General features: G+C 38.9%; 3 protein-coding genes across 25 annotated transcripts in view; 2 read left to right on the plus strand and 1 right to left on the minus strand.

Moving 5' to 3' along the window:
* Nucleotides 1-4,601, minus strand: part of LOC6730395 (mucin-5AC) — a 34,258-nt gene extending 29,657 nt beyond the window's left edge. For 2 of the 18 annotated variants that reach the window (XM_016179273.3, XM_039291178.2), the window contains exon 1: nucleotides 688-1,685. The gene's annotated coding sequence lies outside the window, so the exon portion shown is untranslated. Of the gene's footprint in view, nucleotides 1-687 lie in introns of all 18 variants that reach the window. The other 16 variants (XM_016179279.3, XM_039291184.2, XM_016179284.3 and 13 more) reach the window with 14 other exon arrangements.
* A 1,967-nt stretch (nucleotides 4,602-6,568) lies between these two features.
* LOC6730396 lies at nucleotides 6,569-12,414 on the plus strand. Of its 2 annotated transcripts, none has more exons than XM_044922332.1 (5): nucleotides 6,569-8,059; nucleotides 8,155-8,348; nucleotides 8,460-8,591; nucleotides 8,649-11,113; nucleotides 11,171-12,414. In XM_044922332.1, exons 2-5 carry the CDS (start codon nucleotides 8,211-8,213, stop codon nucleotides 11,457-11,459), a joined length of 3,024 nt encoding a protein of 1,007 aa, XP_044778267.1. In that variant the 5' UTR covers nucleotides 6,569-8,059; nucleotides 8,155-8,210; the 3' UTR covers nucleotides 11,460-12,414. The 2 variants fall into 2 exon arrangements, with proteins under 2 accessions (XP_044778267.1, XP_039147123.1); XM_039291189.2 differs by having other exon boundaries at nucleotides 6,569-7,583.
* LOC6730397 (galectin-9) lies at nucleotides 12,210-17,054 on the plus strand. Of its 5 annotated transcripts, none has more exons than XM_044922333.1 (4): nucleotides 12,210-12,322; nucleotides 12,413-12,590; nucleotides 15,742-15,857; nucleotides 15,917-17,054. In XM_044922333.1, exons 2-4 carry the CDS (start codon nucleotides 12,522-12,524, stop codon nucleotides 16,935-16,937), a joined length of 1,206 nt encoding a protein of 401 aa, XP_044778268.1. In that variant the 5' UTR covers nucleotides 12,210-12,322; nucleotides 12,413-12,521; the 3' UTR covers nucleotides 16,938-17,054. The 5 variants fall into 5 exon arrangements, with proteins under 5 accessions (XP_044778268.1, XP_016022860.1, XP_002077579.1 ...); XM_016179296.2 differs by having other exon boundaries at nucleotides 12,237-12,322; nucleotides 12,459-12,590; XM_002077543.4 differs by lacking the exons at nucleotides 12,210-12,322; nucleotides 12,413-12,590 and adding an exon at nucleotides 12,858-13,493.
* Nucleotides 17,055-17,162: the final 108 nt, after the last annotated feature.

Raw genomic sequence — 17,162 nt, forward strand, 5'->3', positions numbered from 1 at the left:
TTAGGACATGTTTGTATTGTTGTAAGCAGATTTAGTTTCTGCCCCTATTATTCGAGCTTTCGTTTGGCTTTAACCAACGCGACGATGCATAGCTAACACACACGTTTACAGATTACAACACTTAGTTTTCCTCCATTCCTTTTGGCAAGCGTTTTTTAGTTCAGTTTTTTAGTTTTTCACGTGAGACTGCAATGACCGCCGTTCGTTTTGTAGTTACCATGGAAAAGATTGCTAGACAAAAATGCAAAGAGATCGAATCGAAGATCGGTGTTTGATTTAGATTTCCCGTACGGTATCGCGGGCACCTCCATATTGGAAAACTCTGAATGAGCTGGTCTGTAGCGCGTAGAGGAAAATGCGAAACAAAATAAAACAAAACTTGCACGTTTTTATTTTGTTTGTTGAAGCTTGTATATATATTTAGCGAAAACTTTCTTTTTAACGCAAAGTTACCTTACCACCGACACACACGCTTGAGCTCTTCGACTAAACTGCAAGATGCAGTTAAAACTGCTTTCTACAAATGTTAAATTTTTGGCTGGTTGCAATGTTCAGTCAGAGGTGGACTTTATTTCGACGCGTTTACCAAATGAATTGGGAATTAAATGCCAAAAATAGACTGTGGCTTAACGCAAACAGTTTAGACTGCCTGACAAGTTCGGGTGACCCTCGAGTGTCTCTGCTTACCGTGCGCTTAAGCGAACCACACGTCCTAATCGAAACAACTATACAGCGCGACTGTGCGGAGTGAGTGTCTTGAGACTCTCGGCAAGCTCAGCCAGCCAACCAAGTTTCGAAGTCAGGCTTTTGGGCCAAGCTTGGTCTGAGCCACGCTTGGCCCCGACTGTTACTTTACATTAACAGACTGTTCAAGTTATTGCTGCACCCGCGCGGGGTCGTTTGTATCTCTTAAGCTTTTGAAAGTAAGAGTAAAGTTAACGCTTGTGCCATTGCAGAGTTACTACGTTTTTCTTATACAAGTTATCAGAAAAATGTAGTCCAACCCATATTCTTAGTCAATTTCATCATATTACTGAGAATTTCATCCAAAGCTCCCCATTAGTTTCAAGCCATCTACAAGTGGGGAGCGGGCTTTGTTTATTGTTTTCTGAAACTCCAACAATATCCACCCTCTAGCCAACGAAGGCTGGGAAACTATTTACCAAGGCGATTGTGAAATGTTGTTACCTTTTTCGTTACATTTTCGTTTGGCAGCAGGTTTCTGGATCGCTGTATAGTGGATTACGGTGCTTAAATTAAAGAATACTTAGTACTTCAACATGGGCTTGGACTTGAATCCATGTCAAGCATGGGATCGAAGGAAGACCACTCAATCACTTTTAGTATTAAAACCACCCAGCTGAATTGCCCTTGATAAATTCAATTGCTATGCCTAACATATAGCTTTACTCTAAAGTCCAAAGTGGCCAATTTCAACCCATAGAATTGAAAGTAAAACCGAGTTGAAAACATGGCAACGACCAAGAACTAGGCCAAAGCAGCCAACCAAAGCCAAGCTAAAGCTGTAAAACAACAACTGAAGTAAAGGGGTTCTGGTGAACGGCGATACAAGCTGATGGTTTGAGCAAGCCATGCGAATTAATCTAATTCTTTATTTATTAATTTATTTTTTGCTGGATTGTATTTCACACTATTTTTTCTGTGAATGGAGGGCGAAGCGTTTTGTTGCGTTGAATATTTTTTGCTTTGTTTAGGAAGTTATTTAATTATTTACGTTACTATATTAAAATGTATGTAACGAAGTGTATGTTGAACTAAACGTTTCGGTCCATAAAAAGTATATATATTCTTTATCTTTATATATTCTGTCCGTCCGTATGAACGTCGAGATCTCAGGAACTATTAAAGCTAGACTACATATTCTAGAGACATAGACGCAGCGCAAGTTTGTTGAGTCATGTTGCCCACCCACTCTAACCTCAAACCACGCCCACATTATTGAAAAATTGTTGGATATTTTTTAATATTTTCATTAGCCTTGTAAATTTCTATCGGTATACCAAGAACACTGGAACACTGAAAGCGTAATAACCCCGTTTCCTGAAAAAAATATTTGTTCGGTTATATGTATATAAAACCTGTCAAAATATGGTCAATAGTTAGCACGCATAAAGATATTGCAAGTTCATTCAGTCAGAAAAAAGCTCAACTGAAAATGATTGTCAAATTGTTGGCCCTCAAAACTTGCCTATAATGTTTTCGATAAAGTGGGTACCCTACAAGTAAACCCGTATCTGTGCTTACACATGCAATTCGAATCGGTCAGAGCCTTCATTTTTCGGTATACTTGGTATTGGAGCATTGTGTTTAACTCTTGACTAATAAATGGAAGATACAATGGTTCCGTTAATTGAAAAAGTCATTGGCTTTAAACACTTAATTAAATCATATAGTTTTACGAAATGTTGGAGCTTTAAATTTAACCAATAAAGTGAGTGACAAATCAAAAATGTTAATAATTGTAAAGTGAGTGGAAAATTGTTAACACTGTGGATACCTCATCATCAATAATATTATGTTCATACGCAGCTCTCTTGGTGACTTTTGGTGCGTGGCAATCTTTGTCTTAGGTGTTTGGGACATGCCAGACTACATCAATCGACTTGCCCTTGTTAATACAATTGCACATTGGCTACTTGTGGTCAAATTTATTCCAGCCTCTAACTCAATGATAAGTAAAATCCGTTCGATTGTCATGAAATTCCTTTGCGCACAATCTTATTTGTGTCTTGAGCTAAGCATTTTGAAAGTATTTTGACTTTAATGAGTCCACTTTTGGACAGCGCATACAGTTTGCCTTTCTAATGATAATAAAATTAATTATGTTTTAATTTTAACGAAAATGGACTAGTACGCATTCACACCTACGAATCAAAATAGTTGAATGGACTTATATCATTGACTGGTTAAGCTTAACGCCAAATATATTTTGTCTTTACTTTAATATCATATCAGACATTGAACAAATATCAATTAATGCTTTTAGTTCAGAATTGGTAAAACAATATCCAGAATTTCGGATTGTTCAATAGTTGAACTTAACTTTAATGTTATTTATAACTACTAAGCCCTTCTAATTTTATTTTCTTGGTCTTTCGTCTTTAAAAACAACACTAGAAGTCTTTCTCACTGCAAAGAAAAGGTACAAGTAGCTTGACCTTCCCGTTCACCAACGTTTGGGGTGGGAACTGAAGAGAAGGGGTGTTTCGCTTTAAGCAATCTTATTGTACAGATCAAGCGCAGCGTAAATGGTGGCGAATAGAACAGCCGTCAAGCCACTATTACCGGAACCACTGGCCACGCCTTAGTTGGAAGCAAGTCGTAGATATTTTTTCAGCAGCAGAGACTTACCTAACTAAACTATTACATACATTTTAAGAAACATACTTTGGGCAGGCTTTTAAAGCTTCTAACAACAGACACTAAGAACGTGATATGTTTTGGTGTTGATACTCATTTAATGATTGATTATTTTTCTATTGCTAATTGATTTAAGGGAAATACTTGCAAAAAGTCATGAGATATTCGATAGCTATTAAAAATTGATTTGTACGAAGCCGGTTTTGTGGCTTATTTAATAATATTGTCACACTTGTAGCTTAAAGTTAAGAAACAGCGAATAGCATTGTAAGTTGAATAAACCGGATTTGAAACTGTAGCAGTACTTCACAACACCTTGCAGCCGCAGCGGTGCTACTTTTATAATTTCAGCAAGCAAAAGCTTATTACCCCAAGGCCGTTTTGTCAAAGGGGAACTAGCAGGCCTCTTATTGCCTAAGCTTGGGAGGATTGAGTTTCGCCGAGGCCGTTGCAATGCGGAAGAGATGTGTATAACTGGTACTTGGCAGAACATCCTTCAATATGCAGTGGCTCTTACTTCCTCCTATAGGCAAGGTCTTGAATAAATAGCGTTACATGGCTCCGTTACCCTCTCCTGTACATACAGTGGTCCAACCAGTTCAAGTTCGTGAACTACCTAACTTGATGGGTTTTAAAGCATGGGCAGAAGAAAGTCATCCGGGTTAAGGGTGCCTCTGGCCAATTTGATTTGCTTTCCAAATGCACACAACACGAATGCTGCCTTTACTACTAAAGCATTACAAAAGCGTGGAGTCGGTTATATCGAATCTGCATTAGCCGCAGTCAATTCTGCCCACCTACGATTACATTTTTGCTTTGCATTCTGAAACCCTGCTTAACGTTTTTTTTCATTTGGTACTGAGAATTAAATCTTTAAGACATTTTAAATCAATCTCAATCTCTCAAAAACAGGTTAAAACTGTATTTTTATTACCGAGATGTCAAAAATCCCATTAGTGTATTCTTTGTCTCCTTAACCTTACCCCGGTCAATAAGAATGCAACCAGACCCACCAGCCCAATGCGTTGGTGTGGAATATTTGGAGCGAATTCGTGAAAATAACGACAGCCCTTGCGAAAAGCAGTAAACGATCGCCAGCATAAGTACCTTGGAAGGCAAGATTAGACCAACAGCCATCAAAAGCTGATGACCTGCTTACAGATTTACAATCGGGCCCCAAACATAAATTGTTCACGTGCTGGGTATAATTTATTTGTTGACAAAATTAGGTTCAGAAATAAAATAAATAATAATAATAATAATATAATAAATTTATTGCATTAATTTTTTAAATAGCCAACTGACTGTTTAACAGTTTGCTAAGTGAAGTACAAACATTTCGTGTTCTTTAAAAGAAAAAGGAGTGCCCATCCTCCGCCCCACCCAAACAGTCCCATCTGGAAGTGCCGCCCGTGTGCCAAATTTAAATATTTGTGATCCTATCAAAAAGCGAGCAATTGTTTTGAGCTAATTTTTAAATTGATGATGCATTATAACAATCCAAAATTGACTTACTAAAGGTGCGGCCCCTCTTGGGCCATTCCTTTTTCAAATTTAATCGAAATTTCGAGCGGAGCGTTGGCAGCTACCGGCCAATGCAAAATGTTTTGCACAATGCTAAATGTATCTGCGCCCAACATTCAGGTCTAGCATTCAATGGACTACAGCGTTGTTTCACTCATCGAGTTGGGAGTTCAGCGCTTGCAAGAACTCGGCTCTACAAGTAGAAGGCTAAAAGTCAAAATGTATATGCTATGACTTCACGCAGACTATACTAACGTTTTTTTTGCTATATGAACCCATTGTTGGTTACAAAGAATGAAGTCAAACAGCAAAAAGGCCAAGAAAATATTTTTAGTAAAAGAAGGTATTTGAGAAATAAACAAAGTAAATCTTCCCTTTAATATATTACTATTACGGATTCTAAACAAGATTTTTTAACTATTAACTTCAACTATTAAAAGGTGACTGATGACCTAAGATATTTTGTTTGGAGTAGGGTTTAACATACGCCAATTTCGGATTTGTTTGATTACTACTGTTCAAGATGTATCCAGCATTGCACTAAATCTGTCAGCCTAAAGGTATGCTTCCTTTTCGTCCAAACAATATTTTCGGAGTTTGCGTAAGGTACAAAAAAATTACATATAATTTACATAAATATAGGCTAAGAATAGGACCGACAGGCCCTATTATTTACAACGCTGGTGTAATAACTATCCTGTAAAAATTCGTTAACGTTATGTCAATAGAATAGTAATAATTTGAAGGCATCTACATGTATCCAAACTTAAAAAATATATATATAATCTATATAAATTGGCCAAATTTATAAAACAAGAAAAAAGGGTTGCCCAATAAATGCGCTCGTAAATTTTAAAATATCTGATGAGATGTAATTCGGGTAATTGTTACACATTCGTTGCACATAATTTTGCATCTGTCTACGATAAGAAAAAATACATTAAAAATGTACGTTAAGCTCACATTCACACAACGGAAAGGTGTTTACGGGATAATTGGGAATCAGGGAGCACATATCCTTTATTTATTTAGCTAAGAATACTACCTTTAATAACAACAAGAAGGAAGGCTAGCTTCGGCAATCCGATTATTATATACCATGGCATCAAATATACATTTAAACATTACATGTGTATTTTTGTCGACTCATTTGCCAATTATTCCTAAGGCAGCCATATGATATAATGGCTCGATCTGGCCCAAGACTTCAAGACTTTTGAAAACTGAGAATATGAACAAGAATATATATACTTTATGTCTCTCACGCTGCGCATCAAGCTTTTTACTGGAAACCATATACTCTCTGCAAGGGTATGCAAAAAAAACGCTAACACTACTTTCTTTATATGTCAGAAATGTAGCCCTAAGATGGACGCATTTTTCAATATATTCCTATGTATGTTAATGTAAATAGTCATCATGTGGCTGCTTCATGAAATACATGCGTTAGTTGGGAGGAATGTGTGTTCCAAACGTTTTGCATACCTTTTGGCGATCGGATGCATTTAAGCCCAAGGAATATTCATATTCATACATATGTCTATGGGAAAACAATTTGTATAAAGGTGCTAAAAGCATTGCACAGCCATATTAATGTATTAATTAAAATTGGGTTTAGAGTAACAGATACCCCAAGATGTTGATTCATATGTATAGATTTAAAATAAAAAATCATCATATTTCTGACTGTTGTTATTTAAGATATGTTTAAATATGTCAACACATGTGTAAATGCATATATAAACATGGTTGCGTAATAGGAGCTCGTCTAAAAATCCAAATTCTGCCCACTTTAGGCATCAAGAAAATTCAAAAAGTTTGCCTACTTATTTGTTTTGCGTCAAAATGAAGAGACTGTATTTTCCTAACATAGCGACCAAGTTCAGTACTTCCACATCGCACTTATTGCGAATACAAAAGCTATCGCTTGATTTTCGGTTGAAAAATAAACGATAATAAAACCGGATAAATTTTTTCTTATGCCCACATTTTGGCGTAAATGCACGAAAACATCGACATAGTGAATCACAAAAACTCAGGAAAATTCATAGCTAAAATGGCAAAAGAAAGATCAGAGGCATAAGCTCTAAGGCACGCAAACAGAAAACAACCAACACTATCAAAAGGAATGACAACTAGTTTTAGTATAAGGAGAGCGCTTCATGCGAGGAATCAACTATTGGATGCTCATTACTTCTGAGTTACGTAAATAAAGGCACCAACAGTTGATAAGTGAGCGAGCGGCAAATTAATACATAATATGTATGCATGTACATATGTATGTATGTATTTTAATAAGGGAAGTAATAGGACTCTTTAAAGCTTTTAAATATGAAATCGCCTCCAACGGTATTTAGATAGGCCCTAAATACCCGGTCACAAGAAGAAACTGGTGGAAAGAAAAACCAGACAACTACATTTACGCCATTGAGGCCACATGGATAGAGCGGAAAACTGGCTGTGCGCCATGAAACAGACGGACACCAAGCCCGCACACGTATGCATCAGCGCTCGAAAAATAGAAACAAAAGTCGTGTAAGTGTTTAATACAAACAACAGTCAGGGAGCACGCACACCATCACCGGCGGTACGAACAACGTAGGAGAGGCGAGAGCAAAGAAAGAGTACTGTAAGCCATCAGCGCGAAACTGTGTGCGTACGGAAATGCATTAGTATGGGTGAGTGGTGAGTGTAATGGCAAACGGCAGCAACATTTATTTCGCTCAGTTTTATTTCGTTTTCTCGTCGCAACGCAAGTGCTGGTGAAATCGTTGTGGCAGAAGTCTATTTTAAGTGAATAAATCTTTTGTTGTGCTCATGTTCGTAATTCCAAAACGTTCGTCGAGACTAAAAGACTTCTGCTAAGCTTTCGAGCAAAGAATAAAATGAAAAATACTATTTTCCACAAAAACATAGCGTAGCGATTGTGAACAGCGTAAAAAGAAGAAAGCAAAGATCTGCTTCTGTTTCTCACTCTCTCGGAATTGCGCTCTCCGCTTTCAATGATCAATACATTTACAGTTTGTTATTATTTGTTTTTCATTTTGCCTTTTGTTTTGCACGCTCTCAGTAACCGCGAGACGACTTTCTCAAATTGCAAGTGTAAAAATTTATGAAAACGAAGTAGTGGGCAAGGCGAACTGCATTGCAAATGGTAGTGTGTGTGTCTAAATTTGGCGTTAACAAGAGTTAGCTTATTACACCGAACCCCTGGGATTTTTAAAAATTGTTTCTGCATTTTGTCATCAGCATGTTCGGCTTGACGCTTTGAGCTAGGAAAAAAAACGCGCATTGAAATTCGTATCATGGATGCTCAGTTTGAGCACTTGTGCCGCATTTGCGCTGCCAACACGAAAAGCAAGACGAATTCCGTGGTCGAAAGTGTGTTTATTTTTAAAACACAGGGACTGAAGGATAAAATATCTCGACACCTTTATCTAAATGTAAGTAAATAGAAAGGAACTAGAATTTAATCCTAGATCTGGATAAGTATCAAAACAAGACCTACAGGTACTTGCTAGGACTCGACATTTAAAAAATATATTTCTTTTTAGGTAGCTGAAGAAGATCCTCTGCCAAAAGTGCTCTGCAAATCTTGTTACCGCCAGGTAGAGGCCACGGCGTCGCTGTCAAATATAGCAAAACACACTCAGCTCGTGTTTCGGGACTTTCTCCTTAGTACACTGGTAATCGATTACTTACCACTAAAAATCAGTAAGCTCACAACTTAATAAATCTTTCAGCCTAAGAATGCGAGGGAAGCGGCTGCCGCACGGCTGAGCGTTCCAGCAACCAAAGTCCCACACCGATACGACGAGGTCCAAGCGGAAATTGATGAATTTCGCCCCATTTTGCTGACCCGCGTGCCGGAGTCCAGAAACACCGCATCCAAGCCTCAACCAGACAGTTGCGTAGAGCTTGCTCCAAAAACCGGCGAAAACTACTTGGCTGCGTCTTTCTCATCCTCTTCTCTGAGCAAACCCGCTGGATCAGTAAAGAACTATATGAACACTGGGCGTCGCAACAGCGTTTTTACAGACACTAGGTATGGATCGGCCCCACTGTCTATCGCACAACGAACTATGCAGTGTCTGCCTTCTTTGGTGCCCCTAAATACAGAGTCATTGGGTAGCAACGCAATGAGAAAGAGCCCAGACTCAAAACCATCGCCGACAGGAGTAATAAACTTCATCCAGACTCATGGGCGCATCACAGGTAATATACCTGAAGTCCAAACAGAGGACAATACCGGAAACATCAACCTGACAGATAGCAGAAACACGGTTACAGCTTCCGTTCTTATTTCTTCAAACGTTAGCAATCCAGGAACGAAATCTCAGGACAGTAATTTGTTTCTGCAGAAAAGTAGAAATCTTAAAAACACATTAAACAACATTAAAGCCATGCGTAGCGGACAGGTATCACTGCTTAAGTGTTCGCAAAATCGAAACCCTATTGATGATGTTAGACCACTGGTCACAACTACACTGGTACCCCAATACGGGGGTGAACCTTCCGTAGAGGAAGCACTGCCAGAGCACATGATCTTTGCGGCGCCAAAAAAGAAGAGGGAGGATGAAGAACAATTTCATCAAACGGCTCTGCCAAAGCTGAAGAAAACTGTGCCCAGCCAATCTAAGACAAAGGCGACAACCCTCGACTTAACTATATCGGTTGATTCGCATAATTCACCCCCGTCAACGTCAATTTCTAATGTTAAAAGCCTCACTGATGCAATTTTCCTGGGAAGCGTTATTAGGGATCCAGACTTGTTGATGCTTATTCTCAAGGCTCTGAAATGGCCGGTGACAGCAGAAAACTGCGATGAGCAAATGTCCCGCTTAAAAAGTTCAAAGTTTGCTGTTATAATGTCAGACACAAACCTTCTTCAAGACACAGATCTCACACAACTTTTAGGTCCATATTTGGCCCCAATGCTGCCTGTGGTTCAGCAGCAAGATCAGCCTCCACTTTCCTCAGCTATCGCGTCTGCTTCTTCAAACACTTCATCGCAGGCGACTAAAGATGTACTTAAGCTTACTGACTTATCCAGTGCAATGCCTTATAAACTTCCACCAGAAACGTCGGTTCAATTAGTGCCTTCCAGTCCCACGGAACAGGAACCGCAGCCACTGCGTCACAAAAAGACGGTTAGCGTTCCAACTTTCAAACGCCATCAACGAAAGATGAGTGCCCTTGATTTACCTGCTGTTGACAACACCCGCTCCACAATGTCGATATCGACTTCAAAGGCAGCTTATGTCAGCAACGAACTATCGAGTATCAACTCTGTGCTTTTTTCGCAGTTCGAATCAAATCCGGCCGACGCTATTAATGAAGCGCTTATGTCCCTCCTTAAGCAGCAACAACAAGAAACAAAAGACCAGCGAAAAACTCGTCAGAGTTGTATTGGCTCTGACAGTGCCGTTAATTTAGAAGACATTGTACTGGTCGATCCCCAACCGCCCCTTGAAGTCGATCCGCAGGATGTGAAGTACCTTGAGGATGACTACGTCTCTCCGCAGTCCCAGCCCGGATCCCAATACAATTTTAAAAGGCGCAAAACAGACAATCGGTCATCAGAGCCGTCTGAAGTCATTGTGCTCGATAACAGTGGATCCCCAAATTTAAAGAATTCAAAAGAAATATGTCTAAGTACGAAACAGATTTTATTCAGAGAAACAAAGAAAAGTGCGGTAACTGTTAGAAAAGAATCTTTGGGTCAGCTAACGCAGGCACCCACAAGTACCGTCCCGGAAGACATTTGCGATCCTAAGGCCAGGGCCATTAATGCGAAAGAAAATCCCGAAGTGTGTGAACCAGCCCCGGACAATGGAGCTAGCGACGATATTGATGATAGCAAAGCAGGCTCGGTATCCGTTCGGAAGTCGGAAGTCAAAGCTGCGCTCGGACAAAAGCTTTTGGAGGCGATTGGACTTTCTCAGATGGGAACCGATGCAGCGCCTGAAAACTCCCGCGACACCCTCAGGAGTGCGCTAAAGCGCTCTATAAAACAGGCCCAGGAACAACAGCTGCAGCTGAAGCGAGGCAATCATGAAGAACCTGTGAAGCAAATGGCCGATTCCACAACTAAGCTAAGTGCAGCAGAATCGGCAGATGAGCATAAAAAAGCAATTGCCGAGCGTGAGCTGGCCCTACTGAATCGTGGACTTAAAGCAGGAGAAGAAAACACGATTCCCCTAAAAGAGTGAGTTGTAGATTTATTGATACGGACTTTATTTTAAAATTTGTACCATATTTGTAGTGATAAGTCGGAGCGCACTGATGTTAGTTCTTCATCATCAAGAAACCGCCGAGGCCGTAAATTAAAGATTAATGCTAACGTCGAGGATTTTGGCGATGAAGAAAAAAAAGACTTTAGATGGGATGAAGACGATGACTTGCCTTTAAAGGCAGATATGGAAAAACCTTCAGAACGGAGCAGCAGCAACACCCGACCGACGCGTACTAGCAAAACGTTATCAAAGTATTATAAAGGACCAACTTCTAAATCACATCATGGGATGGGTACACGCTCGACACGACAGCGCTGAGATATGATATATATCCTTTATATAAAATATGTGGTTTTATTTTTGGAAAATATCAAATACATATTTTACGTCCCTCTAAGATTCACATGTAATTGTGTACAATGTACACTCCCATTTAAAAACTAGTATACTTGTATTAACATTAAAAAAAGCAATGACTGGAGTCTACACACGAAAATGAGTCAAGAATAGTACAACTATTTAAAGAGTAACACGATTTGGTTCAAACAATTTCCTTACGTATGTACATCGATTAATTATTCAGCGCTTACGTTTTCTTTTGAGTTAAGTTTTGAACATATAATGTACCCTCTGCTGTCTGTTAACATAAAATCCAGAATATGCCTTTAGAAAGCAGAACGGAAGATATTTTTTTGGTTTACAGTTTTTAATCTAAGCTGTATTTTTATAGTTTTAATTAAACTTTTGTTTTTAATAATAACGGTATATATAATAATCATTATAAATTATGTAAATAAATAATGATGCTGAAAATTAAGCAATAAACAGTCTTTGATAGTTCACAAACTTATTTTAGTTAAAAAGCAGAAAGAATGTAAGCTTCGACAGTTGATTTCGATTATTAATACCAATTTGGTATACACCACTTTTGTAACGATATATGATTTTTTGGTTTAAATTAAAACAGCAGGAAAATGAAATAAAACAACTAATAGGCAATTGCCTTAAAAACATGCACATACGAATGTAAATATGTATGTATGTACATCATTCTCTTTTTACAGCGAGAGGTCTAATGGCTGATTCAGAGAATGATAAATGTGCAAAGCAAAATATCAGTTTGAAAAGCTTCGCGACGTGTAGCGGTTGTTGAAATCGAGCAAGTTAAAATTTGTACATATGTAGGTGTTTACGTGAAACGCCCCTGTGATTCTAAGAATGAAGAACATTTTATACTTGTGCAATAAAATATTTTTTTTTTTAATTATTAGCATGCAACAAGGTTTTCTTTGCGATTGGTAACAGATTGTTTTTCAGCTATTTAATGAACAATAGCAACGTTTTCAACTGTTCCGAGATCAACTTATTTCAATAATCCAAATGACCTGCTGCTGTGGAAAGCAAAAACGAAGCCAGGATGAAACCTATCAGAGGTTTAAAAATGAGGATGTAAGTTTGTCGATACTAATTGCATTGCATCGTCAACTTTATGATTATGATACATTAATAGTTCCAAAAAGAACTACCACCGCTATCGAACACGACAGACAACGCCTGTACCCATACATATGAATGAAGAATATACATATATCTAGAAAAGTGCTTGTGCTTGTGCTTGTGCATGTATAGGCACCCACGCATGACTAAATTTGTTTGCGTAGACAATGTTATCAAAATCCGAAAGCTACATATCTCGGGGTTGATAAAAACTATTGAGCTATGGGTGGACTCGGTCAGGCCGGCATAAAATCAAATTCCGAACAGTCCGCGCACAAACCGCCGCTAAAGGCACACGTATTTTGGCTGTCAGATACATGCATACATACATGTGTACCTATATATGTATTCCGCCAGAAAAAATCTCGTACATTAAAGCGCGCTGAATTGCACCAAAAGAGCGAGAGAGCGTATAAGCTCCTTGCTCAAAACCGCATTTGCATCGTGTAAAATCGGTAACCTCATCTTTGCATAGTCAGTATGACGGCAATAATACTCCTGGCCTGCCACTCGGTTCGTGAACTCGTCGATCTGTCAGATGCTCTGTGGCATAACACTTTTAATATCGAGCGAAGTTTAAACTATTATCGCATCAAGCGCCGCTTGGAACTTTTTCGATTTCATTGCCGCGAGTTCTGGTTGCGTCAGGCCTTAAAAACATCCGATCCAATGCATCGGAAGGCAGACATAGATTTTGCAGCCATTGAGGCGGGTGCAGACTGTGCCCGAAATATGGATGCCTTTGACGATACGACAACGGAACTGCACAAGAGGTTTCTACAGGCGGAGGGCACAAGACACTTTCCTTTGGATTGCATCAGCGACATCGAGGTGGTGGATGGAAATGAATTTAAAGTGCGTAATCGGGATACCATAGCGCAAATACTGAGTGGTTTAGTGCTTAAAATGTATGTCTGTACACATGTGATTGTACGCATCATGTACAAGTGTTTTTCTCTTTTTCCGTCTTTGCTTTGACGTTTAGCGTACTCCGCAGTAATTCCCTTATTCGCGTTGTGGGGGAGCTTTTAATAGCCCTTCGCACAGTCGCGGTCTGACAGGGTTGTTTCTTTAGCGCTTACACCAATTTAAAAACACCACACTAACGCCACTATACACAATGGCGCCACTGTAGTTTTAAGTTGAGTTTAGTCACTTCACTATGTTTTAAATGAGTTGTGTATAGTGGCTCTGCGATATTAAACCAATAGTGGTTTGTGTCTCCACTACGATTTTAAACGAGTTGTGTATAGTGACTTCACTGCGATTTTAAATAAGTTGCACCTTTTTTTAACACAACATCAAACAGGTGCGATAGAGCGGATTCAATAAAATCGTATGTATGTCGTGTCTGCGGCTGTCCACTGCGGCTTCAAGTGGGCTTTGTAGGGCGAGGCCATTCTGTTTTAAAAAAAATTGTCTACACTGACACTGATTGGTGGCGCCAGTGCACTGTGTTTTTAAAGCTTTTGTGTATCAAAGCGCCAGTGTTCCAAAAGCTGTTTACAGAACTCGTAGATCTGTCAGATGTTGTGTGGCAGAACACCTTCAAAATCGAGCGAAGTTTAACTGTTTGGATTTTATTGCCGCGACCGTCAGGGCTCAAAGCATCGGAAGACACACACATTGATTTTGCAGCTGTTGAGGCAAGTGTATAGTGTGACCAAAATATGGATGCCTTGGACGGTACGACAACGGAACTGCACAAGAGGTTTCTACAGGCGGAGAGCTCAATATCCATTCCTTCGGATTGCATCGGCGACATCGAGGTGATGGATGGAAATGAATTGAAAGTGCGTAATTGGAAAACTTGAGCACAATTGCTGTGGTTTAGAGGTTGTGCTTACATACGTACATGTGTGCGCTTGTACACATCATGTACAAATGCTCTTCTCTTTTTTATCTTTGTTTTGACATTTAGCGTACTCCGCAGTAATTCCCCTATTCGCGTGCTGCTCTCTTAACAGCTGTTTGGCATAGTCGCGGTCTGACAAGGTGGGTGGCTTCAGCTCTTAGTCAAGTCTGAACCCTAGCCACTCTTCATAATTATTTAAAGTTGAATTGTTCTTTTCAAGCTCCCAACACAAGTCAATTCAGGAGCTTACTCGCCATTTATTTGCACATCTGTTTGGGGTGTATACATACATACATACATACATATGTCGTCGATTTTATATGTCGAGTTCAAAAAGAGCTTTTGGCGTTGTCATAGCGGCGTAGCTTCAATTCTCTTCAAGCATGTTATTCGCGAAACGGGGAGACAACAATACAGCTAAATATTTGGCAACCAAACTATTTTGTTAAATAACATAAAAAATAATAATTCCTTCGAGCTCCTGAAGACGGAACAGAAAGATTTAGGACAGAATATATTCATCAGCAGCGAATTCTAAGGCACTAAAAGTATATTATTTACATGCGCAGTATTTAAGTTACAGTGACTTTTCGATTTTCAATGTGCGGTGAGACACCCAGCGAGCAAGCACGATGTTGATTCGTTCTATAATGTCTAAAAACAAATGCATTTCGACAAGCGATTCGTAAAGTGTTCTGTGGTTAACAAAGTACATAATTTGAATTAGAGGAATATTTTATTTTTTTAGTTCTGGCTATTCAGAGTTCAAAATCAGAACAAAAAATGTGTCTTAGCGTTTTATATGAAAAAATTATGTGCTGTTGTCCCAAGCTGAAAAAGGGAGGTTTGAATGAGGTAAGCAAGCATTGAAAATATTGACGGAAGAATGTATACTTAAAAATGTACATACTTACATACCTATGTACTAGATAATATGTAAACATAACTAAAAGATTATAATGATAGCTTATATCTATTATATATATGTATATCTAAGCAACTATTATTTTGATTATCCTTTGGAAATTACTTATCGTATTATCGTTTGTGCCCAAAATAAACAAATTAAGTTGATCTTAAATTTTCTTCATATATGGAATGGCTGACAAGGCTAGTGGGACTTTCGAATTTTTCTATATTTTAATCCGAACACTGCCTTTTACGAGAAACCTTGAACTGGAGGGGTGAAAGACTGTTTTAAGAGTAATTAAGAGTTTTACCATTTTACTTATTAAATTCCCATTCTAGGCCTCATTTTACGAATATGCAGATGCTGTGCCAAAGTATTTCAACGATCAAATAGGGAAATTGAGCGAAGGGATAAGTTTCACGGTGACTGGGAATCTCTTGGTAAACTGCGAGAGGTATGTTAAGTGGCCAAGTTTACGTGATTAATTTTTAAAGTGTTCCTCATCCTATTTAGGTTTTCCATAAATCTTGCTTATAACAATGAATCGCGAGATGTGGCGCTCCACATTAATCCACGACTGCCACAAAACTATATTGTTCGCAACACCAAAGTACAGGATATTTGGGGAAGCGAGGAAGTGTCCTCGGCATTGCCGTTTCTTTTAAGTCGAGGCGAGAAGTTTTCCATTCAAGTGCTAGTTACTGAAGCATGCTATATGATATCGGTAAACGGACAACACTTTGCAGCGTACACTCATCGAATCCCTTATGGGGATGTTCGCATTCTGGAAGTAAAAGGAGATGTAAGTAACGTGGAAATGAAGCGAACTTTGGTCTTAAAATATCCTGAACGATTAGCCCAGTCAGAGGCTAATAACATTGAGCTTCACATAGATGATGGGATTAATGAAATTGACGCCAGCGTTGAGGAGACTGTTAAAATACCTCATGAGTGGTGCCTTATTAGCGCCCCGAACACAGAGTCGGACAGTTCACCTAAGCGTAACTGTAGTTCGAATGATCTTGGCCTTACTTTGCCTTATTATGGAGCATTGCCACCAAATTCGTTGGTCGAAGGTCGATGCTTGAAGATTGAAGGGAGAGTGCGATTGCTTCCACACTCGTTTTACATAAACCTGCAACAGGGGCAGGACATATGGCCACATCCAGTAATTGCATTCCACCTAAACCCACGTTTTTCGAAAGCAAGCAGCGGCGCTATTGGAAAGGCGGTGGTGTGTAGAAATGCCTGGCTTAATGGAGCTTGGGCACAAGAAGAGCGTTCGGAGTTTGACACAAACTTTCGCCCTGGGCGGTCTTTTTGTTTAGCCATTGTTTGTACCAAAACATCCTTTGAGGTGTATGTCAATCGGCAGTTTATGACTGATTTTAAATATAAGGTTAACCCTGCGGTGGTGGACACCGTCTACATACAAGGAGATGTTAAGCTTTGGAATGTAACGCTTGAAAAAAATCAGATGATTAAAGGCAAAAATTTGCGAGTCTATCAGAATCCATGGTACGTTAGTGAGTAGTAGCTGTTTTTTTTTTTTTTTTTTTAGTAATTTAGCGACAATAAAAAAGTGATACGCTCGTGTTTCATTATAGAATATTTTTGTTAATAAATAAAATTTTGATTATTCTTACTTGGACATGTATATTTATTTAATTGAACGCATAGTCGCTATATGGGTATTTATTGAGTAAAAAATAGCTTACAACATTTCTGGTAATGTAGTTTTCTTTTTTAATGTCAAACT

The sequence above is a fragment of the Drosophila simulans genome, chromosome 2L (assembly GCF_016746395.2).
Source record: "Drosophila simulans strain w501 chromosome 2L, Prin_Dsim_3.1, whole genome shotgun sequence".
NCBI classification, from domain to species: domain Eukaryota; kingdom Metazoa; phylum Arthropoda; class Insecta; order Diptera; family Drosophilidae; genus Drosophila; species Drosophila simulans.